General features: G+C 39.7%; 1 protein-coding gene across 1 annotated transcript in view; it reads left to right on the top strand.

Moving 5' to 3' along the window:
* slco4a1 (solute carrier organic anion transporter family, member 4A1) overlaps nucleotides 1-27642 on the top strand; it is a 44708-nt gene extending 17066 nt beyond the window's left edge. The window contains exons 5-12 of the mRNA XM_067591327.1: nucleotides 7246-7357; nucleotides 7984-8138; nucleotides 9037-9307; nucleotides 16831-16990; nucleotides 21172-21347; nucleotides 23345-23409; nucleotides 23491-23639; nucleotides 24258-27642. Of these exons, the coding sequence (XP_067447428.1) occupies nucleotides 7246-7357; nucleotides 7984-8138; nucleotides 9037-9307; nucleotides 16831-16990; nucleotides 21172-21347; nucleotides 23345-23409; nucleotides 23491-23639; nucleotides 24258-24428 (1259 nt within the window). The 3' untranslated portion in view covers nucleotides 24429-27642. The remainder of the gene's footprint in view (nucleotides 1-7245; nucleotides 7358-7983; nucleotides 8139-9036; nucleotides 9308-16830; nucleotides 16991-21171; nucleotides 21348-23344; nucleotides 23410-23490; nucleotides 23640-24257) is intronic.
* The last annotated feature ends 331 nt before the right edge of the window (nucleotides 27643-27973 follow it).

The raw sequence follows: 27973 nt of genomic DNA, 5'->3' as shown, positions 1-27973 counted from the left end.
TAATGGAAGGTAGGGCTGTCTTTGACTAAAGACAAATTTCAGTCGACTAATAGTAATATTTATTTATTTATTTATAATTAACTAACTGATGAATTGATTTAATCACCAAATTTGCGGAATTTTACATTCTGCTTAGCTGTTGCAGATAAATGCAGCCATGCAGAAGGACCCTCTTTAAATCTAGTGTAAAAGACCAAAACAGATTATGATTAGTATTGTAATGCCAGAGATAAACTCTTCATTTTTTAAGTAATGATCAACAACAAATAGGCTAATTCATTCTGCATGAGAAAGAGGAGAAGGAGAGAAAACAAACAAACAAACAAACCAAACAAAAAAAACAAACAAACCAAAATAGTAATAATAGCCTAATTGTCTGAGACCTCATCTGATTAGTCGAACGGTTTGGATTTTATAAGCCCCGAAAGTTGGAGTGCCACATCGCACCTTACAATGTAAACCAATGGGGAGGCAATCTCTGGGCATGGACTTTGTGCCATACTGAGACGTCTGACGTCTTAATTATAAGTCAGACCACTTTCAAACCTGTATCAATGGATTCGCAACGAAAATTCCGACTAAAATGTGATTTTTAATGTAAGATTTGGCCAAAGTCATGGGATTTATGAAGATGTTTCCACTAGAAGACTGCTCTGAAATCCTGCTCTCAATCTGAGGAGAGAAGAAAGGCGGGGGATGGGTGTGACAGTTGAATGTAGCTCAGTTTTATAGGATACAGCAGAAAGGTCTATATACATACAGTACATTATATACAAACTTTGTATGAAGTTTGGGGTTATTATCATTTATTTTACAATAATTATAGGTCTTATATGTATAATCAGTAGTGGGGATGACCTATAAGGGGAAGGGAAAAAATGGACTGAGGGTGACTGTTTAGTGATAAAGTGCTGTAGAAAAATAAAATCATAACTACATTTTGTAGCTCTGTACTGCAGTTTTTCGTTTATTAGGGCCAGAGCACCTAGTGGTTTGCTCACACTCTCCATTCAAATATATGAGTATTTTTCTGTGTCCAGCTGCAGTTACTTATTGTCTCTACACACCTGACAGTACACATGTCAATCAAACTTTTACCAGGTCATGTGGGTTAAAAGTCTTTACTTTTCTAAAAATAGACTAGAATTTCTTTTACACACAAACTCATCAAAAGTTTTCAATTTATTAATTGAAATTACAGTATAGGGCCCAAAACCTGTATAATTTTGATGACACAGGCATGAGCAAGACAGAAATGTCTCACCCTGCAGAAAATTCTCATCCTCACACCATTGAGATTTGATGTTTCACCATGACAGAGGAAGTTGCTATAACTTTATTGTACATGCTCCAATCTGCAACAAACTTTACATGTTTGATAAGAGTCCTGGCCTGAACACGTCTACATAACAATATCCCATCAGTAATGCGAACTGGCTGAAAAGCGCCCCCTACAAAATTGCAGCAAAGCAGCCCCAGCAGCAGGCAAAATAGTGGACAAAGGAAGTGATGTTTAACTCCTTCCTGCTCTGTCTGAAAACAGCCCGGGTCTGAAAACATCTACATGCCCATGACAGAAACCTTTCGACTGTGCCGTGCCCCGACATACGCAAGGGTGTGAGGGCCCGTTCAATGCTGCTTGCAGCTTTAATTATGTTAGCAATTTTCTCTATAAAAGATTTTTCATGAAATCAATTTAATTATGAAGCATCAGTTAATTTCAAATATGACCAAAAAGGCTAAGTAAATATGTAAATATATAATTAAATAGCATATAAATATGTAAATAAATATGTAAATAAATAAAATATACTAAATAATCATAACTAAATAAAAATATAAATATATATCAAGAAGATCAGCTATGTTGTAGTGCACTTGCATAACCCACTGAAAACTACTAAAAATATATTTAATATATAAAAATAATAAATAAAAATAAATTTGACCAAAATAATTGAGATCATATTATTGTAGTGATGCATGTTGTGTGAAGAGTGATCAATAGTAAAAAATGATCATTCATCATGGTACTTTGAGAAACAAGAGGTTTGACAGAAATCATTGACTTGTATTATCCTACAGTGTGTTTACATGCACTTGAGTAACCAGGTTACAGTTGGTTTTCTCCAGAAAGCTGATTTCTTGACTGTCATTTGAACAAGAAACCTGCTTTCTGTAATCGGAGTATGGGATTAGAGCAACCTGGTTTCCACAAGTAGATTTTACTGCTTGGAGAACACAGATTTCTTTGCCATGTATACGTATAACCAATCAGCTTTTTACTAGTAAGCATGTGCACCATATCAGACTGCAGACAGAGAAAGCACGGTGCGGAGCAGGTGGATGACAGGGGGGATCATTACACAGAGCGAAGCGTCTTCGTATCTAAAATAATACCATCCAAAGTCTGACTGAAACTAAAACAAAGTAGTCTTTAGGTGTCTAAATAAGTCCATTTCCACTGCTGAACATTTGACTGTTTGTTAAATTCAGACACACTGGTGCCATGAGGGAGAGCTCTGCTCCGCCTGTCTGTCTCTCACTACGCTGTCCGGCTGCTCCACCACACGATGTGCTGGATTTATAACACAAGACAAAACTAGAGCATCACTGTAAAATTGAATGCGGCACAATAATCGTTTTATCTCCATTATCTTATTTCAAAATCGTTAGAAGCCAAAATAATACATTCAATTAATTGCCCAGCCCTACAGTCTCTCAAAATTAATTAATTTTAAATAGCTTTTCATGTTTCCAATATGAAAAATGTTTTGCATGAAACCCTTGAATGGTGAGCCAACACTCTAATATAAGTAACATTAACTTAGCAGGACAATAACCAGTATGCACAGACCCAGAGCTGAGCACAACCTTCAAAACTTAGAGCGGGAATTATTACTTTTTTATTTATATATATTAGTCTTTGGTAATGGTATTGAATAAGGCAAACTATAGCACATATAACATGTATTTCAACATATAACACCACTGTTGCCATCTGTAACTTTATCATGGCAAGCAAAATGCATTATAATTTCCAACACTTAGGCCTACTTTTGCCTTCATTTTGTATGCACAAATGACTATCTAGTAAGTAAAACACATCATCCTGAACTAATCCTTTTCGCCCATTCTCTTCCTGTCTCTCTGTGCTTACTGAAAATGAACAGCCCTCAGTTACCGTGTCTTGTCATCGCTCTATAAGAGAACTGCTAAAATAAGCATTTCTCAGGCTAATTTACCATTCACATCAGTGAACAGTTAACACTAATAACGTTCGCTGGAGGACAAGCTACTGTATCTAACATTAGTTATAACATTTAAACGAAACAAGAACAACGGGCCTAGTAATAACTAATGAAAATAATAACTGCTAATAAATTTTCATCATTTCTGAATATTTACTTATATTAATTTAAAATGTGGTGAGTTACATCATTATCTTACCTTTATTTAGCACTAGTGGCGCTGTGCCCTGTGCCGGTCTGCCAAATTTTTTTTTCTTAGGATGGTGAAGTCATGACCCGCCTTACTATGCCTCTGATTGGTCCATGAAAAAACACAATTAGGTTTTGATTGTGTCCTTTTGATTGACATATGGGCAGAACCAATGACAAATTGAAATTGAAATTGTGCTTCACCAACCCTTGGTCCTCAAGGCCATTACTGCACAAAATGACTTGAAATCAGAGACTTATTCCCTCTTAATACATACATATATATATATAAGCAGCTGGATAGCTCAGTGGTTAACACTGCCTAATTTGGCGCAGAAGGTCGGAGGCTTGATTCCTGGTCAGGGCGGGGTAACACATATCCAGTGTGGACCCTTAGGCAAGGTCCTTGATGCTGCTAGCCTACCTCAGCATGAGTGAAACCACAAAAGTCATACTGGCTCGGATGTCGTCGGGTCAACAAGGTCCATGTCAGGTGTTTGGGAACCAGGACATCCTGATAAGAAATGGGCTCCTGGAACACGATATAGATGGAGTACAGCAGGGAATAGGGATCTGTTGGAATGTGAGGTTGTGGGATATATCTAAGCTGACAAAGAAACAACTACTAGCTCAGTGCTCCAACATCCGCAAACGGCAACTACAATCGCAACTAGACATTGATGAGGTACAATGAACATGCTACGGCAAGGGGGAGCCAGGATGACAGGTCAGAAGGGAGATATCATCATCATCATCATCATCATCATCATCATCATCATCATCGCCACACTCCGAGATTGGGTGCCAACAAAAGGGCGACTGACCTGAGATTGAAAATCATGACCAAGCTGGACACCTGGCACCCCCGTAGCCGATTACCAAGGCTAAGTAACAAAGTACCCTCTGAAAGTCTGCTAGAGGACATGAATGCAGCACTACGTACTATCCCTACGAGGACCATAACTGAAACCAATCAGCTGATATACACCACAGCAGCAGTGACCCTAGAGATGCTTGGCTACAAGATGAACACCATAAGCCACAAAGAGCATTACCCTCCATGGAGAAGGAGGCTGGAGGCCAAGTTCAAGATGCCACGGAGAGAAGTTAGTCAACTCTCAGAGCTACAGAAAGGTGTGGGGACGAAAGGAAGTACAACAAGCTGTCTATACCTGAGGCACTGGAGACTGCCAAGCAAAGGCTCACAGCTCTGGCTACCCACTTGAAGAGATACACAGGAGAAGCAGAAGCCAGGAGAATAAATAGGATGTTCTCCACCTAACCATCCAAAATGTACTCTCAGTGGCAAGGTAATAACACAAGAACAGATCCACCCAGGGCTGAGACTGAACAATACTGGAAGAGCATATGGGAAAAGGAGGCATCACATAACACCAATGCTCAGTGGCTAGTGGATCTAAGAGCAGACCACAGCAATCTCCAAGAACAAGATCCAGTAACTATTACAATGGCAGACATCCTTCATACCAGACATGTCAGGTATGAAGAGCTGGACAGCACCGACCAACTACCGGCCAATAACCTGCCTCTGTACAACATGGAAGCTCCTGTCAGGCATCACAGCGGCTAAGATGAATAGGCACATGGCCCAATTCCCCAGAAAGGAATTGGTAGTAACACCAGAGGAGCCAAGCACCAGCTACTGGTCGATAGAGCAGTCACACAAGACTGCAAGACCAGGTAGACCAACCTGTGCACCGCCTGGATTGACTACAAGAAAGTCTATGACTCAATGATACACACACGGATACTGGAATGCTTAGAAATGTACAACATCAACAGGACACTAAGAGCTTTCATCAAGAGCTCAATGGAGCTGTGGAAAACGACTCTAGAGGCCAACTCAAAGCCAATTGCACAAGTTACCATCAAGTGCGGCATATACCAAGGTGATGCATTATCCCCACTGCTGTTCTGCATAGGCCTGAACCCCCTCAGCTAGATCATCTCAAACAGTGGCTATGGATACTGGTTGCGAAGTGGAACAACCATCAGTCATCTCCTCTATATGGATGACATCAAGCTGTATGTCAGGAATGAGTGAGACATCCACTCACTGATCCACATCTTCAGGATCTACAGCAGCCTCATAAGAATGTCATTCGGACTAGATAAGTGTGATCGGATGGTATCAAAGAGAGGGACGATGATCAGAACCGAGGGGATTGAATTACCAGAAGGCAGCATTGCAGATGTTCAGGACAGCTACAAATACCTTGGGATCCAGCAGGTAAATGGGAACCATGAGGAGGCCGCAAGGAAGGCAGCCACAGTCAAATACCTACACAGAGTAAGGCAGGTCCTGAAAAGTCAGCTGAATGGGAAGAACAAGATACGAGCCATAAACACGTACGCCCTGCCAGTCATCAGATATCCTGCTGGTATAATAAGCTGGCCAAAGGAGGAGATAGAGGCCACTGATATCAAGACAAGAAGCTCCTCACAATGCATGGAGGGTTTCATCCCACATTCAGCACCCCGAGACTGTACACTAAGCAGAACGAGGGAGATTGAGCATCAGGGTCACTGTCCAGGATGAAACAACCAAGATCCATGAATACATCAGGAAGATGGCCCCCAAAGATAAACTGTTAAGTGAATACCTCAGGCAGCAGAAACCCGATGATGCAGAGGAGGAGGAGGAACCATCATGGAGAGACAAGCCCCTACACGGCATGTACCAACGACAGATAGAAGAAGTGGCTGATATCAAGAAATCCTACCAGTGGCTGGGAAAGGCTGGACTGAAGGACAGCACAGAAGCATTAATCATGGCAGCACAAGAACAGGCACTTAGTACAAGATCAATAGAGGCGGGGATCTACCACACCAGACAGGACCCCAGGTGCAGGCTGTGCAGCACAAATGGTGATAGACGTAGCAATCTCAAACCCAGCAACATCAGGAAGAAGGAACACGAGAAGCTCAAAAAATACCAAGACAACCAAACCAGACAACGTGCGTTACAGACTGCCATCTGTACGCGCGCTCTCTGTTGACAAAGGAACTGCTTCTCTCCCCCTCACGATTGCTTTCCCTCCTCTTTCTTCCCTCTCTTTTGACACGGAATTGGGTGAGATGCTGATCACCAGGTGGCGCCAAGACACGGCTATTACTTCCGCCATTTGGTTCTCGTGTGATGTGACTTCCTCACATAGTCATGTCTGCGTCTAAACCCTTGACGTCATCACATCAGATCATGTCGCCATCTTGTCTCACACACACACACGCATTCACCTGTCGTTTGTTTGCTTAGGTAGAATTAGATTTTAGGACAGTGGTTTATTGAATGAAATATTTGTTAACTTTGTTAATTCTGCTAAGTATAATAAACACTGTTATATCTTTAAAGAGAAGTTTTTTGTCATTATTGTGTTTAATATACTGTGAAAAGTGGCTGATTGAGGGAGTCAGAGCTCGAAAAAAAACCCTTCTTTGTTCTCCTGTTAATGTTGATATCCCTCAGATATCAACATTCTAGGTGAACTCTTTAATGAGACTACTTTGTTTGGTCTCGGTTTCCAGGTGGTGCCCCTTCAGCATTAATTCATATTAATAATTCTACTATTCTTTATAATTAATAATGATCTCTGATAATTATTAATTATTGCTAATAACCACACACATTCCTGCCAGTACCAACATATATATATATATATATATATATATATATATATATATATATATATATATATATATATATATAAATTATTATTATAAATTCGGTGATTGATATAACATAACATTTTTTCATTCCTCCTTTGCTCCTTGCATCTTCCTGCAGGCTCTCAGGAGTACGTGGCCATGCGAGTGTCTGAGGCCCACCAGCTTAAAGATGGCAGCCACACCACAGCCTCAGACCCTCAGTTCGGAAAATCGGTCAAAGACATGCCAAGGTAGATTAATTTCTGTGTATTCCACAGGGGACAGTCAAGGAGTTACCTTAGATGTAGTATTGCTAATGAATTAATATGCAGTCAGACAGTGCACACATTCACTTTATGTGAATGTGTGTAAGTTTGAAGTAAACCGTGTTTACCACAAACTCAACAACCGCAGTGTGATTTCATCTCTCCAGCACAGGGGATTACAGACATAGAGTAAGACGTTAATCACAGCACATTATGTAACATGACTATGTATGTGTCTCCAGGCTGTTGAGATTAGAGTAGACTGGTTCAATTACAAAGGATTTATTCAGTTATTGACACCCTCTACTTTCCCCTTCTCTCTCTCTCTAACCCTCTTAGGTTCACTTTCAATTCAGAGCTGCATGATGCAATATGATAACAAAGAACAACAAATGTTCAAAATCATACCAGTCAGTTTCTGGATTTATTTTAGAAATTTATAAAAGCACATCTTATTTTGAATTTCAGGAATGTTATTGCTATGCTATTTTATGCACAGGAAACATGCTTTTTTCTGGGAGAACAACAATAATAATAATAATAATAATAATAATAATAATAATAATAATAATAACCACTCTCCCTCCCTCTTTTTCTCTTTATATTTCCAGATCTGTGCTGCTCCTTTTAAAGAATCCCACCTTTCTGTTCCTGTGCTTGGCTGGGGCTACTGAGGCCACCCTCATAGCTGGCATGTCCACATTTGGTCCAAAGTTCTTGGAGTCACAGTTCAGTCTCAGTGCATCAGAGGCTGCCACATGGTTTGGTGAGTAACTAGTAAATAGGTCAAATCATATGATACATTTTGAGATGTGAAACCCAGTGTCAACCTTAAAGGTTGGTCAAATTGTTCACACTTACAAAGACACTTTAGCTCTGTATTATTTTTTTTATTTCTCACTCATGGTTACAGTCATAAGTGGACACTGAGCTGTCTATTGGAGATATTGGAGAAATTAATTATTTACTGTAAAATTCAACACTTTCTCACTAGTTTATGTAATCAAACTATGCTGATAGTTGTATTTTACTTTATTTCTATTGATGGCCTTGTGGTAATTGGAGGCCAAGTGAATCACTACTTGGACACAGGAATGAGGCTCAAATGCAACATAAATTTATTGACTAATGGGGAGAGTTGGTGAAGGGGGATTGAAAGAACTTAAATTCCTCATGGGCTGGGATATACTCTTAGGGGTGGTCCGTGGCAGTGTTTGGTTTATTCACGCTTCCATGAAAAAATCTAATCTTGGAGGCAAAAAAATGGGATTTCAGGACTTCAGCATGCAATGTGAACATAGCCTAACAGTCACTTATCACTTTCAACTCAGAACACACAGCCCCAGTCTTTTCTGGGGCTGTGTTTTTAAGCTGCATAAGGTTAATTATACAGCTGCATATGGACAAGCTGCATAAGGTTAATGCCCACATCTTTATTTTCTGTCTCAGAGGTTTACTACATATCCAGAATGCTTTTAAGCAATGTATAGAGAATAGATAGTTACTGCATTTAAATAAATTGCAACAGTAGTGAGAGCAGAGTTTTTTTTCTTTTCAGTCTTGAAAAAGTTGTGTTATATGCAATCCCATATGCAACATGTCTTGCTTTTACTGCCTGTCAGTCTGACTGCATGCTTCTTTATGCTACTCTTGACCCCTCCCAGGATACATGGTGGTACCAGCAGGAGGTGGTGGCACCTTCCTGGGTGGCTACATTGTGAAGAGATTGAACCTGCGCTGTCGAGGCATAATCCGTTTCTGCATGATGTGTGCGATGGTCAGCCTACTCACCATCTTCATCTTTCTCATCCACTGCCCCAATGTACCCATGGCTGGTGTCACAGCACCATACCAGTCCAGTCTGATGGAGAAGCATGAACTGGACCAGTACAAACATCTCTATGACAAGCTCAGCAGGCTGCGCCTCAGAAACAGGTGGGGAATGTCTTCTTTATGTTTTATAACTCCTGTTGTAAATCCTTTATACTCAATACTATTAGACTGTTATGTTCTGCTAAGGAAGTTTATATACCCATTACAAGAGAAGTGGTGGTACAGGCATTTATGGTCCTGAAAGGATGAAACCTAATTTGACTTATTTCCTGACTTTACCTCTAGCACCACCATGAGGTTGATGTTGTTGGTTTTAGAGAAATATCTTAACCACTATTGGCATGAAATATGGTACATTTATGTTTCCCAGAAGTTGAATCCTAATGACTTGCATGATTCTGAAGATGTATATAGTACTGCATCTGTGAAATTTACATTGAAATGTGTTATTTTTGGTCTTCTTATGTACATTACATACCATTACCTTTGCACTACCCGCACTCCCACTTCTACCTATTTTTTTTTTCCTTTTCTTTGCACTATAACTTGCATATTACATTTATTTTGCACATATTGTAAAAACTTGTGACTATATACAGTATGACTGTATATTTCTTGTATTTTGTATATAGTTTAGTGCCAATGTATATAGTTCTGTTTTAATATGTGTAAATACATTGTCTATGTGTGTAGCCTGGAGGGGGCCACAACTGAATTCGTAATCCTGCATTGCATAATGATAATTAAAATTAATCTTAACTTGAAATATTTCAACATCTCCTAGATGGATTGGCACAAATCTTCGTACAAACATTGTGGTTCATGCATGTAGCATGCAACATATCAGCTAACAATCATTGCTAAGTTTATAAACCGTGCACAGATTCGTAGGCCAACAGCTGTGGGCCTGGCTGCTGAACAGGAGCGCTTGAAAAGATTAGGACTGCCCCCTGCAGTAGTGTGTACTATCCAGGGCGTGAGAGCCCCTTCCACTACAACATGTTATGTGGGTAGATAGTCTGCTTTTCAGCACTGTTGTGTGGAGAGAGGCTCAGATCTCATGTCGTGTCCTCTGTCTCTTGTGTTAACCTGCCTTTAGATGTTCGTAGATAACAATTTGGCTCCATCTATGATTAATGCGTATGCTGCAGCCATTTGATCCTGCCATAAAGGCTATGGAGAGAGATCAGTGTTTGCACATCCCTTGGTGAAGTGCTTTTTCAAGAGAGTCAGATGTCAGAAACCTCTTGTGTGCTCTCTAGCACCACAGTGGGATTAATCACTGGTGCTGCTCGCTCCGGACGTCCCCCTTTCTAGCTGATAGCCCAAATCTCTCTCAAGATGCTGTTTTTTAAAACAGCGTTCCTCTTAGCCCTGACATTAGAGAGGAAGTGAACTGTCGGACTACGCTGTCCATCTCACTGTCCTGCATTTCTATTATCCCTACTAGACGAAGGGAGCGCAGTGACTGACTGAATGAATGAATGAATAGTTTTTTATTTTCGTGTCTGGTTTACATGATCCAACCCTCATGGGGTTATTCAGACACATTAACCAACAACAAACCAAACATTCCAGCATGTTACCCACCATAATATAACAGCACAATACATACATATCAGCCAAACATGAACATAGGCATTATCAAACTTGAAACATAAACCTCCCACAAATAATGCTCCAGGATCCAATACATAAACCAATAAAAACATAAACATAAAACTCCCACAAATGATGCTACAGGATCTTGTACATAAACCAATAGTCTGCAGTGCAATAGTCTATGGAATTTAACTATGTTACTTTTCTCCCCCTGTCCCATGCTTTAGAAAGGTATTCAGAAAATACAAAAACATTATCAAAAAGATATTCAATTAAAGCTCCACTCTCAGATTCTCAGATCTAAGTCTGGGACATAAACTTTTTCAAACAAAATCTGTTGTAAATCATGATATAAAGGACAGTATAGAATGAAATGAATTTAATTCTCCACCTCATTTAGCTCACAGTATTCACAGATTCTTTCATCTTCAACAACACCTTTGTATCTTCCAGTTTCAATATGCAGTGGTAATATGCCACATCTTAACTGTGCACACATTTATAATCTTTCTTAAATAAACAATAGGTTCTCAATTTTGGCATTTGACAAATTTCTTCTGCCCATGATTGTGTACATTTATCCTGGACTTGGTATTTAAACTCCTCCACCTCCACATTTGTTTTTTGAAAATAATTTTCTTCGAGTCTATGGTCTAGGGCTGCTTGATTATGGCAAAAATCATAATCATGATTATTTTGGTCAATATTGAGATCACGATTATTTAACATGATTACTTTTTGACTCATGGAACAGAAACACTTCCATTTTATTAAATGTAGCAATCGACACTGACGCCATGCATCGCATGGAGACCCCTCATGTTTTTCTACACTTCAAGTCTATTTCTGTTGCATTTAGTGAATATCCCACTGTGTATGTGTTTTAGGGATGCACAATATTGGATTTTTTGCAGATATCCGATATTTTCCATCTCATTTTTGGCGATTGCCAATGGCAATATATGCACACATTTTTTCCACCTGGCTGGGGAGACTATTACACATGCAATCATAGATTGTGCTAAGTATGATCAAGAAAGACAATATATGAAGGAAGAACTCAGGAAGACTGGAGTTCAGGAGCTCAGCATTAAAACTTTAATGAACTTGCCAAGAGAGTGGAACAGTAGTTTTCAAAATTTAAACCTGTGCGGGAACAGTTCTTCCCAAAATTCACTCACAGGCATCCACATTTTAATAACTCAGAAAATGAAAAACTAATTAAAGCTGCAAGTAGCGTTGAACGGGCCCTCGCGCCTCCGCGCACGTCAAGCTGCAGCGCATGTCATGGGCATGCAGAGGTCTTCAGACCCGGGCTGTTTTCAGACAGTGGAAAAAGGAGATAAACATCACCTCCTTTGTCCACTGTTTTGCCTGCCGCTGGGGCTGCTTCGCTGCTATTTCGTAGGGGGAGTTTGGTGCAGACTGGAACATGTACAATAAAGTTATAGCAACTTCCTCTGTCATGGCGAAGCATCAAATCTCAACGGTGTGAGGATTAGAATTTTCAGCAGGGTGAGACATGTCTGTCTTGCTCACACCTGTGGCATCAAAATTATGCAAGTTTTGGGTCCATTCACTTGAATTTCAATTAGTAAACAGAAAACTCTTGATGAGTGTGTGTGTAAAACAAATTAATTTCCTAATTTTCATCAAGTTTATTTTCAGAAAAGTAAAGACTTTTAACCCACATGACCTGGTCAAAGTTTGATTGACGTGTACTGCACGTTCACGATAACCAACAATTTTATTTTTTATTTATTCATGTTTCAAATTTTTTAATGTATTATATGTATATATTATTGGCTATATCCTGCACATGCACAATAACTAATAATATACTTATGTAAATTTTCTTTCTTTTTTCCACATTACGAGGTTAAGGGGTGGGGTTTGATTTTTGTTGCTTTTGCTTATTCATGTTTAAAAAGGAAAAAAAAGCACCTTAGTTTCCTCATAAAGAAAAGATATTGATTCTGCTGTTGGAGTTTCGTACGCTGTTCAAAATATATATACATAAATGTATATGTATAGATTCGGTTATTGTCAACATTCATTATTCATACAGTGCCTTGGCAATACTATATTTGTTATGGTCATGCCAATAAAGCTATTTGAATTTGAGAGAGAGAGAGAGAGAGAGTGAGAGAGAAAGAAAGAGAGAGAGAGAGAGCAAGAGAGAGAGAGTGGATGATGAGAGGGAGTTGGGCTGTGCAATATGACAATATATATTATGTGACAAGAGAAAAATGTCTATCATTTATATCATTGTGATGCAAATCACATTCTTTATGGCAGTATTTTTGTCATTTCGAGTCTGTCCATCTTTTGTGCAGATTACATTGATAAATTAATCTTCTTGGCTTTTTACTCGTGATGCTTTTATTGCACTTAGAGTAACATAACAAGTTTAGTTGTTGTGAACTCTCCATCTCTCCACCACTGTCTGTTTCCTCTGCTGCGCTGCACACACGCGGAGGGCTCAGCCCCACCTGCGCTGAGAAAGAGCAGAGAAGCAGCAAGACGGCGACCATAAATGACAGCAAAGCGCAGTAGAGACTGTCTTTATTTACCAAATGTATGTGCACTCGTATAATTTCAGCTCACTGTGAGAGTCTCTGCTGCTTTTTGCTGTCATTTATGGTCGCGCTACTCTCCTCTGCTCTCTATGGTTTACTGCGGGTGGGGCTGAGACAGTGAAGCAGGCAAGTACTTGAGTTGATGACAACTACATTTGTTATGTACCTTTAAGTGCAAAGAAAGCTTTGAGAGTAAAAAGCCAAGAAGAGTAATTTAATTTAATCTGTACAAAGAATGGACAGACAACAGGGGGAAGTAGGAGGGCATAGACCAACTATTTATTCATTGAATTAAAATGGGATAGGTATCATTATCAGGATGTGAAATGGCCTGTATCGAGATATGACATTTTGGTCATATCGCCCAGCCCTAAGAGCAAGCAGCGGCAGCGAGAGAGCCAGTGAATGAGAGGAATAAAATGTTATTTTCTGATTGTTTCACGGTGGTTATAAATAAACATGCCCACAACCACACCCCACACAACCCTGCGGAGGTGCGCTGCAATGCCTGATAATGGTGCCGCAGCTGCTAATTGCATGTCATACCTGTATCATGGGAGTAAAAGAATTATGGTAGTTTAAAAAAAAAATCATGTTTTCATGTATGAAAAGACCCAAAATGAACACTGTAAGCTGACTACTTGATTACTATAAGCAAATTATTGAAACAGCATTTTTGATCCATATAAGCGGTTGATCACTGTAACTGTGATCATTATAAGCAGTTTCCACTGTATTATAAATTGTTAAAAATCAATGAAATTATTCATATGAATTAATATATGGGGCACCACCATGAGGTCAGGGACCAATAACCAAACAGTGAAAACAGTCAACAGGGGTGTTCATCCAAGAATGTCAACATCTGAGAGATATTAACAACAGCTACTTTCACAGTATGTATGCACAGGAAACTTTAGCAATATCAATTATAAATCAATAATGCTTCAAACAAACGTGTGTGTGTGTGTGTGCATGTGAGTGAAGGAGGAGGAGAAGCAAGGTGGTGGACATGAACCATGTGGGGTTACATCACGTGAGAGTTCCAGTCAATGGGGCTGACCGTGAGATATGAACAGAAGCTATGATTAAATGGCAAATGCCAGTCAACACGTGCCTCTGATCCCTACAATGGTGTTGGACAAAGCTGAGCATCTCTGTTGCTTAGCAACACGTGTCTCATTTCAGAATAGCATGTGTGAAAGTCTAAACGTGTGTGTGAGTGTGTGTGTACATGCGAGTGGGTTTAGTAGAAAGGAGAGGGTGACAACACCAAAGAACGAAAGATTTCAGCGATCGTGGAGAGAGAGGGTTTGCTTTTATTTCCACAGAGACATGGCGTGCGAATGTCCTTACTAGCCGGCCGCGGTCTGATTTCACAAATAAAATGCAAGCATGCAACACAAAGCAGTCCAAGCAGTTGGACAAACACAAACCAGTGTAGTGTGATAAACACAACCAAAACAAGCAGAAAACAGATCTTTCTGGTCCGACTTGGTTCCTCAGGCTTGGGGGATGACAGGGGCTGTCCTCAAACACTGTCGACAGGTTTCACGGCAGTTGATCCTCAGAACGGCAAAGTTGACTCACTTAAAGACACGCGGGACACAGAGGTTATCCTTTGTCGTGTGTTCAGTTGAACACAGAGAAAATCTCTACTTGTCCAGCGAGGTTGAGATTGTGTGGCCTAGTCACAGTTATGTACGGGAGTTACTTCCTTACATTAGCCATGCAAACAGCTTAAAGTGCAGTTTGGAGACCCTCTCAGGTGTTTATACTCTCTGTGACATTATGGCCAGGAAGGGGAAATCCCTTTGCATTTTCAGCGGGTCTCATCCAATGGGAGCCAAGAGTTTGACTCTGCCGGATTTCACACCTTGGTGGAGGTTGAGCAAAGCATGATGGGAGTTGAAGTCCTTTTGTTTAACATGGCGCTTTTCTTTTTTATCAGGCTTTGCGACTGCCTGCAGGCCTGTTTTTGTCTCATGCACGTGGTATGAGGCCCAACACAGTTTTAAACATGTCAGATGGTAGATGACACATTGTCAGATCAGGTGCTTTTGTGTACATGCCAAACGGTGCGCATCTAATCAACATTCCAACCCCACCCCCCACTCCCAGCAGTGCTGTGTGGAGGGAGTGTAAGCCCCTTTTCACACAGGGCTGACATGGTGTTAACCATGGCACAGCCAGTGCCTCTCTGCCTTATTACACTTCACATTTATGGGGTTAAGAACTGGTGTATGTTATCTGCTAGTGGACCTTGGTGTCACAGTGGACATTGACTACATAACCTTCACCCTTAACCCAATAGTAACAGCTCTTAGAGGGCAAAGCCTATACAAAATAGAACGTTAGTTACGTATCATAACTCCAGATTCTATGAGTATAGGCGTAGCCCCCTAACGCCTGGGACACACTGGATGTGTGAACTTCAGCAGTGCGTGTGCGTCGCTCAACTGCTGCGTCTCTCATGCTTGCAGTGTCCACACTGGAAGCATGTCTGCTGCGGCGCTTCTGCCACTGGCAGCCCTATCTTTCTATTGTGTTCCCTGTCTATTTCTGCTGAGACCCGCGCGTGTCATGCGGAGAAAATATGTGAGACCTCGAATCTCTAGATGACGCGATGCAGCAGCCCCCCAGCCTGTGTGGCTGCTCTAACCTGTTAACATGGGTGCCGAAATGAAAAGCTAGAGGTTCCGTGACGCACACGCGCTGCTCACGCATCCAGTGTGTCCCAGGTATAAGACTTAGGCCCCCTGCTCTACTGGCATTAGCTGTAGAAAATACTGATGAAATATAAAACGAGTAATACTTACATTTTGCTGCTAATTCTTTTGCTGCTAATTCTGCTAATGTACTTTTATTCAAGTAGGATTTATCATGCAAGAACTTTACTTGTAATGGTGTATTTTTAGATTGCTGTTTTGGTACTTTCACTTAAGTAAAGGATCAGAATACTTCTTCCACCACTGGCGAGCTCTCAGGTGTACTACAGTGAGCACAGTGAGGTATACTTACTTTTCATCAATGGAGGGGAATAGAAAATGTTGTTTCTTTTGTGTGCTGCCCTTTCAGGTAGTCTGCAACACACACCTTTAACAGACAGATGGAAATAAACCAGTACTACCTGCTTTTTCATCATATCATCATATCATACACAGTACAGTTCACTTACATGTAAAACATGTAGCCCAGTCACAGTTCAGCAAATCAAACCTCTACGCAGCTACTGCTCATTATGTACTTCAAAAGTATTACCATCATGGTGACTGCTACAGTAGTGTCTTAAATTATCAGAGTAAGTGAGACATCCTGTGCAAGACTAATAACACTCCCTTTCACTTTCTTCTTTATCCTCTTGTTCTATTCTTTGTCTGTTTGCTGAGTCTGTTTATCCTTCTTTATACATTGCTTCCTCTGTCTTTGCCCTCATGTCTGCAGCTCTTTAGAAGAAAACCTGACAGTAAGCTGTAATGCAGACTGTGGCTGTGTCAGAGAGCTTTACAATCCAGTGTGTGGGGCAGATGGCATGATGTATTACTCCCCCTGCCACGCTGGCTGCAGCTCCATCAACCACACTGAGCGTTCCACTGGCAAACAGGTACAGTACACACACTGTCACTTTACTCTGACTCAAGGCAAAATCAGATTTGATTTTAGGGTCTGGGGAAGTGTTTTTAAGATGCTAAAGAGTAATTCAAAGCAAAAGCATTGTAAGGAGAGAGCAAAAAGTCATAGAAGGAACGTCTGTAAATACAGCTGACAGCATTATGTTACCAAGATTTTCTCCCATATGCTGTAGCATTCCTGATTATTGGTTTCTTTAACCATTATTTCAAGCTCAGTAGCTGAAACATACATTTTCCTACAGTGTGGGCTATATTTCTTTCCAGATGTTGCAAGACATGCCAAACAGCCCAGCATCAGACAAAGGCAGGCATTCAAAATGAACTCATATGCAGTTATGGCCATTTATAGTGTTAGTAAAAACTTAAATGCTAAATACCGCTGCAGAGGCACTAATTTGCAGTAGAAGTTCAGTAAACCAACCTGAGGGGTTTCAGTGCAAGTCAAATGTATTTGAGGTTTCAGGTTTTCATAATAATATTAGTTTGTCCTCCCACATGGCGAAACTAAAATATGGTTGTCTCTGCATTATTTCTCAATATAAAGCAAGGAATCTCTGTCTGTCTGTGTGTCTGTATGTATGTAAGCTCGTCCTTCGCGCATCTCTAGAGCTGTTCATCTGATCTACTTTATACCTGGCAGGTTGATTGCTGGGGAAATGAAGAAGTGCAATGTCGATGTGTGAAGCTGTTTGGATGAGCAGGTCTTGAGAAATATATAAAAATACCTCATAAATAACATTGATTTGCTTCTTCTTCTGCCTGTGGAGTCAACGAGCGGAAATATGGACAGTGCCACTCTGCCATTGCAATCCACATTGTGGTCAGAGGTGGGATTACACCCATAGTGTTAATGACTTGAAAATTTTTGAGAGGCATAAGCTCTACTATTGAACTGTGTACTGTGAATGAAATTTGGCATGCACGTTCAAGACTTAGTGCTGGATGTCTCAGGCATGTTCAGAAATATATAAAAATACTTCACAAAAAACATTGCTTCTGCTTCTTCTTCTGTGTGTGGATTGAACGAGCGGAAATACAGACAGAACCACTCTGCAACCCACATTGTGGTGAGATGGGATTACATCCATAGTGATAAGAACTAGGGCTGTAGTCTCCTGGTCGGTTAGTTGGTCAGCATGTTCTCGTCCGACCGAATTCTCATTGGTCAAATAATCGCCGTGTTACTTTCATAAGGAGAAAAGTGCTACATCGATAGCCTTCCAGGATGGAAGGCGGGAGGGACAGACCTGTGAAAACGGGGGTGTATTCAACTTTGAACTCGCCCAACGTAATGGGGACTGCGAGGTCTGCATGTGACGTGTTTTGTGGCCTAAACATTTGAGGGAAAATGGAAATGATAGCTCATTTCAGAATAGTTTAATTGTGATGCACAGTGACTAAATGGAAAGGACGCAAACAATCAAGATGCGTGCTTTGGTGGAAGACAACAGACAGCAGTGATGGAGTGCTCTGATAGAAGACTTCTGTGAAGGCTGGTTTGTGTATCCTCAGGCCACCTCAAGAAAGCCTCCAAGCAAAAATAAGGGAATTGAGACATCCCCAATTATGGCAGACCAGATCAATTTCTGGGTTGATGATGATTGAGGACACAGATTAAAGCAAATGAGAAGCACTCCATGTTGCTCTCTTTCATCAGTTAGGCTAAGAATGCCACAGATGTTAAGTGTTCTGTATTGACAAATAACAATTTGTAATTTGGGTGAAATTACTCTTTAAATGGAGTGGGATGAAAAAGACCACTATGCATTTGATTAACTAAAAAAATTCACCTTCATGAATTCCTGTCCAATGAGGACACAACTACTGCAACTTATGGTACAATAAAATGGTTTACTTTGATGATTAGAGAGGTTGTTGTTTAGTTAAAATTGAAATGTCCTGACAGATTAGATGGAACTCGGGGCTCATCATGACAATGGGTGTTTTATTCCAAATAATTTGGCTGGATTAACTTGTAATCTTTGTGTAACATATTATCCTAATGTGCAGGCAACAAGTCCTAAGCGGCAAGGTAGGCAGGCGGGTAATAAACAGGCTAAAGGTCTAAACCACAGGAATGGCAGGAACAGATAACAGACAGGAACAGGATCAGGACACAGAATTGCTTGAGTGCAAGTGTACAATGAAGCAATTTAGACGAACTAGCAGGGAATGAATGGTATAAACCAGTATATGTACAGGGTAGGGATGTGCAGAGGGCCCAGTATTTGTATTTGAATCTGTATTTGTTGAGGCAGCAAAATTATTTGTATTTGTATTCAAATAAAAGTGGAAAGAGGCTTAAAAGTCCTGTTTTTGTTTTTATTACACTTTTAATTTTAGAAAATTTAAGTGTTACAGTAAGTGTTTATGAATAAACTACCTTACGAAGGAGGTCCCCACACCGGGTCTCGAACTGGAGTCTCCCAGATCATAGACAACTGTGCTGACCACTGAGTTAAAACTTTACTCATCACCTCATTGCAAACGGACCTCTACCTATTGATACGCCCATAGCACAGAGACAGCAAACCGTGCAACATGTAGGGAAGAACTTCAAAGGCGATTATTGCTTTGCACTTTTCATTTATTGCCTATTTTTTACAACCTAATTTTGTGGAAAAGAGAAGGAAAGCAACAGGTTATGGAGAGTCCCTTGGGAGCACTTTGCGTGTGTCAGTGGCTCAGCTTTATCTCTGTTTCTGCAAAAACCCTGTATTGCATTCAGTAACAAATTAACAAGACTTGCCAGGTTTCCAACCAAATGTAGCACAAATTTAAACCAAATTTCCAGAATATCGGTAATGTAAATTTTGAATTAATGCTTATTCTCCATTCAAGGGCCATTAAACTATTGCAGAAGAAGAGGGTGCAAGATGATGACCTAATTAAAGTAGCACCAGTTAAACCTCGAATGACAGTGTTTTGTCATGTTTTGTCAATGTCTTTTTTTGTAATAAAAACAAAAACAGGATTTTTTTTTTATTACTTTATATATACAGTGCTTGAAAGTTTGTGAACGCTTTAGAATTTTCTGTATTTCTGCATTAATATGACCAAAAATGTGATCAGATATTCACAGATCCTAAAACTAGATAAAGTGAATCCAATTAAAACAAATGAGACAAAAAACAAAAGTTCTTAATTTATTTATTGAGGAAAATTATCCAATATTACATATTTGTGGGAGGCAAACGTATTCGAACCCTTGCTTTCAATAAATGGTGTGACCCCATTTTGCAGCAGTAACTTCAACCAAACATTTCCGGTAACTGTTTATCAGCCCAATCCTCCTTATAGAACATCCTCAACCCAGGGATGTTGGTGGGCTTCTTTGCATGAACTGCCTGCTTCAGGTCCTTCCACAGCATTTCTATAGGATTAAGGTCAGGACTTTGATTCGGCCATTCCAAAACATTATCTTTCTTCTGCTCTAACCATTCTTTGGTAGAACGACTTGTGTGTTTTGGGTCGTTGTCTTACTGCATGACCTACTTTCTGTTGAGCTTCAGCTCACAGCCGGATACCTTGACATTTTCCTATAGAATGTGCTGGTACAACTCAGAACTCATAGCTCTTTCAATGATTGCAATAATTAGCAATAATTAATAATTATCAGAGATAATTATTCAGTATTAAAATAAATAAAACTATTAATATTAATTAATAGTAATGGAGCACCACCCGGAAACTGGGACCAATAACCAGACAATAAGGTAGTCTCATAAGAGTTCACCTAGATATGCTAATATCTGAGGGATATCAACATTCATGGGTGAACGAGGAAGGTTTGAGTTCAAGCTCTGACTCTCTCAATCAGCCACTTTTCACAATATATAAACACAATAATGACAAAAGACTTCTCTTTAAATGTATATCAGTGTTTATTAAACAACAGTAAAGTTAACAAGTTAGCTGATACTAAAAAAAGATTAAAAAACCTGAACCTGCATACAGTAAATATGTCATTAATTAAGAATAATATTTTCTCAAACCTACTTTATTACTCAAACCTACTTTCTTTAATGCTTTAGGATGTGTACAGAACTCATTAACAAATTATTAACATATGGAATTATGTTAAATTAATGTTTTCATGATCTGAACTAACAATCTCATGACCATAACTAGTTCAGTATATGTGCGTTTTTAGGTCTACTCTGGATGTAGTTGTGTGGTGGGTAATGTGTCCTGGGGCAAGGAGGGCTTCGCTCTGGCAGGGAAGTGTGGCAGTTCCTGCCACCACATGCCAGCCTTCCTCTCGTTCCTCTTCATCATCATCTCCTTCACCTTCCTCTGTAGCATCCCAGCGCTCACTGCCACGCTCAGGTGGGTGGCCAGAGTAAAATCTTAAAAAAAGAAAAAAGAAATCCCTGCACTGTGGATTGTGGTTGAACATACAGTAAAATACTAATTGTATTGTTACCATTCAGTTGAACTAATATTACATTAATTATGTTGTAACACATAACCAGCTATTAACTGTCTTCACAATGAAAAAATATGATAACTGTTCAATTACACTTCAGTCAGTGATACAGTCTGTCTTGGATTTGATCCCTGTCCAATGCAATGTTTTCAACCTCCAATTTACAACAACATAATATTGATGGTGCAATACTATGGAAGATTGAAAATGCCTCATTGAAATGATCAAACAAAAAAATAAAGTTAAATACAATAAGCATTGTTATATCTATTTCCCTTTTAAGTATGTCAAGAAGATCCCTTTAAGTATATGTTTGTACAGCTTCCAGTTGCACAATAAATCCTTACAAACTGCTGACAATCAATCACAAATGTAACTAAATGTGCAGTCAATAGTAGAGTCTCTTTATCAAGCTAGCCCACAGTTACCTTGCGAGGCAGCTGGATTTCCAAGATCACAACATCAAGAGAGCACACAAGAATCCATCCTGTCAGGCTTCAAGTTATGTGCTTGTGTCCAAACCACTGGTGGTTCAGACCAATCAACGTTGCGAATCCAGTTGCCTCGCAAGGTAAGAAGGTGATAGACAGGTGGTTCATTCAACTGCCTGCCAAGTATTTTTTGAAAGTGCCTGCCCTTTTCCAAACAGTCTCCATGGACGATTTTTCAGATGGTTCTGTGTAACAAACTATCTCATGTGTCAAGTTGGGCCCACAGGAAACTGTTTCAATGTGAAAGGTTCATTGCTGCCATCAGCTTATGTCAGCGATGACAAGCTTCGACTACGGTTCTGCCCCTAAGCTATGATTGGATAGTTGATTGTTTTTGGGCATGGATGAGTCTCCATCTCTGAAAAGTAAAAGCTCCTGTTTTTCAATTAATGCATACATGAATAAGAAATACATATAACAATGTGTATGGTATTTGACTTTATTTCTTATATGTTTTTATATAGGCATTGTTAATCTTCCATACAGTGTTGACAGTACTCACAGTGCGAGTTTCTGCCAGATGGAGGGCCAGATGGTAGCTTTTCTATCATGTAAATTTGAATAACCATTTCTATTCATTATTAAAGTTACAATACACGACATTCAGCCACTAAATGTCGCACTATAGCACCAACATCTCAGACCAAAACAAACATGGTTAGCCGTAATTTGAGAAAGCTAGTGTCATGGAGGGACTCACATGCACTAACATGCACACTAACATGCACACTCACATGCACTAACATGCATGCACGGACAATCCAGCTACCAAAACAAAGAACAGAGAAGCTCAGATAACACACACAGTGGGAGTATGACTTCATTCACTGCTCAGGTTGCCATTACCCCACTATATCTTTACATAGCAAAGTTGTTTGCTGACATCCAGTGAGGCTGAATGTCACTCATTGCACTTTTAAATTTTTGCAATTTCACCCAGTAAATAATGACTTGTTGTTGACTACTATATTTCAGATCCCAGCACTCATGAATGTTAAAAACAGTAATATTATCTACTCTGTTGTGTCAATTCAGCAAGTCATTAAAGTCTTTAAATTCATTATCTTTGAAGAAGAAATTATGAAAACTGGAATCCTCCCACTGTGGCTGTAGGTGAATGAAACCTTTCATTGCATGCTCTAAAAGGGCTACCAATCAGTCACCCTCTTTGCTGCACAAGGGAAAAGTCCTGTGGGATTATTACCACTATTGATGTCTTGTAACAACAGCTCAGGAATGATCCCATGGCCTGTGACAGTACTGTCAGGGCAAACTGTGGTGCAGAGGAACAGACAAAAACAATGCAGCAAATGCAGCTCAGGAAAGAGTCAAACAGAAATGTAATGAAGTCTAAGATTCAGTATGCCTGCCAGTCTGACCACTGCTGCCTGTGCTGTGTTGTGTAGGTGTGTGCCAGACAGCCAGAGATCCTTTGGACTTGGCATCCAGTGGATTGTGGTGCGCACACTTGGTAGGCCTACTGTATTTTTTCACAAAGTTTACCTTTAACCTCTCAATCACACCCAATGTTAATTTTCGCCTCTCCTCACAGGTGGTATTCCAGGACCCATAGCTTTTGGCTCTGTGATTGACATCTCCTGCTTACTGTGGCAGGATCAGTGTGGTGAGCAGGGCTCCTGCTACCTCTATCAGAATTCAGCTATGAGTCAGTATACATTAGTAGCTGGCATCATATATAAGGTAATACTAATATGCTAGTGGGGTACTGTAAGTCACTGTATGCCTGCTTTACTTAAAAACTGAATAACAGTGTTTCATCACACAGCCTTAGCTCCTAGCAGACAGTAAGGTTAACTTTAAGTGAAGGAATGAGTAAATAAATGAATGTCTCAACATGTTAATGTATTCATGAATGAGTTAGTGAGTGTGAAACTTTGTGGATCCATTTGGTAATTATTTCTTGAACAGCGGCTGGGTGCAGTGACTTCCTAAAGGTCACCAAGTTACAGCACGTAATGCCCATAAATCCACAAGAGCATTATAACATGTTAATTAGTAACAGTTTTAGGTGTTGGTAGGTGGCTAGATGAGCTGTTTCTGTGTTTCCAGTCATTATGCTAGCTACATGTGTGTAGTGGAATCAATCTTCTCATCTACCTCTTTGTGAGAAAGCAAATAGGTTTATTTCCCAAAATATAAATGTAGTTTAAGATGAAGAATTAAACTATAGCCTACACCCATTTTGGTGCCTATATGCAAACATACTGTACAGCACTATGTCTGAATTATTCTCTGTGTGCTATTTATCTGGACTACACATTTTTCCCTCCTTGCTTCATCTGTCCTCTTCTTTTCCAGGTTTTGGGGACATTCTTTTTCCTGTTAGCCAGCATCCTGTACCAGCCACCCCCAGAGTCGCCTCAGAGCAGCTGTGAAAGCACAGACCACGGAGTAGGAGACATGAGCGACCTGCCTGTGAAAGATCTGCCTGAAGACGGCGTCATCATCAACCTGCATGCTAGGTTATGACATCAGAGACCCTTAGCTGCTGAGACTCTGCGTGCGTGTGTGTGTGCATGTGTGTGTGTGTAGGTGCTGCTTAATGCAGTGTGTGTGAATGTGTGTGTTGGTGGTGATGGAGGCAGTGCTTCCTGCTGACAGCTTTCCATCAGCCATAATTACACCATCCCCCAACATACACATGCGTGAATGCAAACACATGCAATCACACAAATGGAGAAAGTAAATGCAGACATGCAAATCGCAAACTCAGAAACCCCCAGGATGCCTTCATGAACATCAATACACACACACACACACACACACACACACACACACACACACACACACACAAACAAACACACACACACAAACACACACACACAAACACACAAACACACACACACACAGAAACTTTCTATACTACATAATGACTTCTAACATGCTGCTCTCTGGAAAGGAAATCCTGCTGTGACCGCATGTGTGTGCATGTGTGTGCATGTGTGTGCATCTGAGTGGATGATTCACAGGGCAGTGCAACACAACTTTTTATGTACTTGTAAACATTTCTACAAATATTGTCAAAACTATGTTAAATCAGTTCAATTGACTTTTTAGAATGTATACCTGATGACATATTTGTTTCATGTTTTATGTCATTTTCCTTCAACAGACAATGAAACAGCTGTGAGTTATGTGGTGTATATTATATACCATGTGAATGAAGCATTTACCATGTGGGAAAAGTATATCCATCTGCTCCTTCTGCTCTTTTCCCATCTCTAGGAGTTTTATTTTCTACCTACAGATAAAGCCATGGTCTTATATACTGCACAAGATCTCCAGGCCATTAATAATGAAGCCAAATCATTTTCATAGCATATGTCATATTTTAAGCAAAGATTATCTTAAGGCACTTATATTAATATAATGTGCACATTATTGAGTATTGGTCACAGTACAGCAGCACAAATATTTTCAATTAGATTTTAATTAAAGCACATGTGTATTTTTCATAGCTACATGGACACATGTATGACCAAGTATTGGCTTGTATTTAAAAGTAGTAATACAGAGAAGAAGAAAACTACAATGCTTTTGTGATCTACATAAAATAGATCTATATATACACACATACACATTGGTTTGATTGTGCTGCTCTGCAGAGTTTAGTCGTAAGAGCTTTTCAGCTTCTTCTCCATAGAAATTGCATAGCTGCACTTTGAAAAAACAAAAGCACTGAAAAGCTTGGAAAGTATGTGTTGACAAAATAATCAGCATGTAAAAAGGCCAAATTTTGTGGTGAAATGATTTAATTCCTATAGAATGCCACAACCAGTGCATTCACTTGCAGGGGTGAAGTATACATGCAAATCTGTTGAGTCACGTTCAGTTGTAGTAACACTCAAATTTGGAAAACCGCCAGGATGGCACTGATGTTTGAGGGAATGAAGAACCAAGAGTCCAACATAGAGGTCTCTATATTGTAGCTTATGTTGCACTATCCACTTTTATTTAATCCTCCTCTGTTGGAGTATAAACTTCTCCACAAAACAGGGACAGTGATGTGGTGACTACTCACAAGGCTAAGTGACCAAGTGCAGCTGGCCAGCTAAATTTACAATAAATGATAAACCGTAAACACACCAGCCAACCGGAAACATGCTAATACTAGTCAGTCACAACAGCTTGTCCACTTTCTCCGTAGCTCACTGTGCTGTTTGCTTCCTCCTGGTATTTTGTTCTCAGGGCTGTACATCATTTAATTCAGTAAAGAGTTATTGAAGAGGAAAACAAAGCAAGCTTGCTGTTATTTAGCAATCAAGCTATTAAAAGACATATTGTGCCATGGATTTCTGTCTCATAACTGTCTGCAAACTATGTCTCTGATGTGGAGCAGTTTATACTCCAACAGTATGGCATTAAATAAAAGTGGATGCAGCAACACAGCTAACAAGCTATGATAGCGTTCTCCTTTTGGACTCTCTGGCTCTCTCTGGCACTGTGAAGACAGCTTGCTATTAACAACACACATTTGTGTGTCAAAGTTCACCAAAGTTGAAATTTGCACTGATTTACTTTGCCGCAGGAATGAAGTTTCACTGTTGTGAATTCTGGTGCGACCAAGCCTTCAAGAGGATCATTTAAGGAAATAGTCCTAGCCTGTAAATTGGAACTGCCAAGGTTGCAGCCCAGTCACCAGAATGAAATGTTGGCATTATAAGTTTCTGCAATCCACTGTTAGTAGCAGGCAGTTGGGTGGTTGGCTAGAAAGTTGCAAAAGCTTCAAAGTAGCAGAGCCCACTGCTCGCTTCCTGTTACAACCAACAAAACTTGGTATTTCTAGCAAGATGTCGGGACATTTTCAACCGTTTTAAACCCAAACCATGATCTTTTCCTAACCCTAATCAAATTGTTAACCCTAACCCTAACCAGGTGGCCTAACCAGACATTAACCACAGCATTGTCACACCATAAAACATAATTATACAACTGATAACGGCCATTAAATGCGCAGTTAAACAACACGCGAAAAGCTCAAAATGTGATCAACATTCAAACATAGAGATTGAAACGTAGAGATTTAACATATCCGTGGTTTGCAGAAACGTTTTATTCTGGTGATTAGGTTGAAGGATGATGTGCATTTGGCATGACATGCAGTAAAAACAAATCAGCACTATTATTTGGACCTAATTATCATAGTACTGTGAGTCCACAGATGTGCCAAAGCTGCTTTGCCTAACAACTCTTGTATTTTTTAACATTGACTTTATGCAAATTATTTACTTATAATTTTACAGCACTTATATTTGTTTTTTGCATTCAATGTGCGATGATAAAAAGGAATGCTTCCCCAGCTCTCCTCCTGCCGTCCTTTATCCATAAAAACTCCTTGTCTTGTACTTCTTATTTATGTGATAGGGAAACACAAGTTTACAGACTACTGTATGTTGCCTGTGTTGTTATCATGTACTTTGCTCATGTAAGAATTGAACTTGACATCCTCCAGCTAATGCTGAGGGGTTTGATCTCCATGTGAATGTGTATATGTAGTCCTCCTAGGAGTACTTTCCAATCAGTCCCCCCTGAGCTTTGACGAACCACTCTGTAAATTAATTTTTATTCTTTTTTATTTTGTTTTTGGTACTGTATGTTTTTAAAAAAAAAAGACCTGGAATCAGTTATCTTTTTATGGGATGATTTAAATGTCAAGAGTTTTCTAATTACAGAAGCTTGAACAGCGGATTATTTTTGTGTCTGTGTGTGTGCCTGTGATCTTCTTGAGAACAGAAAGGGACAAATAACACATGAAGAAAAAAGAAAAAAAGGCAGCCAAGCATTGTTCAAGCCTGCAAAAATTATTTATAATTTTTGAGTTGTTTCCTTCCTTCAATTATTCACTTAATGACTGTACAAGCCTAAAAGAACATGTCATAGCCTCAATGAAGTGTTGGAACAAGCCAGTACAAAAGAGATAAACAACATTGTATTAAAGTACTAGAAACTGATATTTAAGGGGAATGAAAAGGGGAAATCAGGGTTAAAAAATGTTACATTTGCTAAATTGAATA

The sequence above is a fragment of the Thunnus thynnus genome, chromosome 6, assembly GCF_963924715.1.
Source record: "Thunnus thynnus chromosome 6, fThuThy2.1, whole genome shotgun sequence".
Lineage (NCBI taxonomy): Eukaryota > Metazoa > Chordata > Actinopteri > Scombriformes > Scombridae > Thunnus > Thunnus thynnus.
The sequence above is the reverse complement of the archived record's forward strand: the minus strand, read 5'-3'. Positions and strand labels throughout refer to the sequence as shown.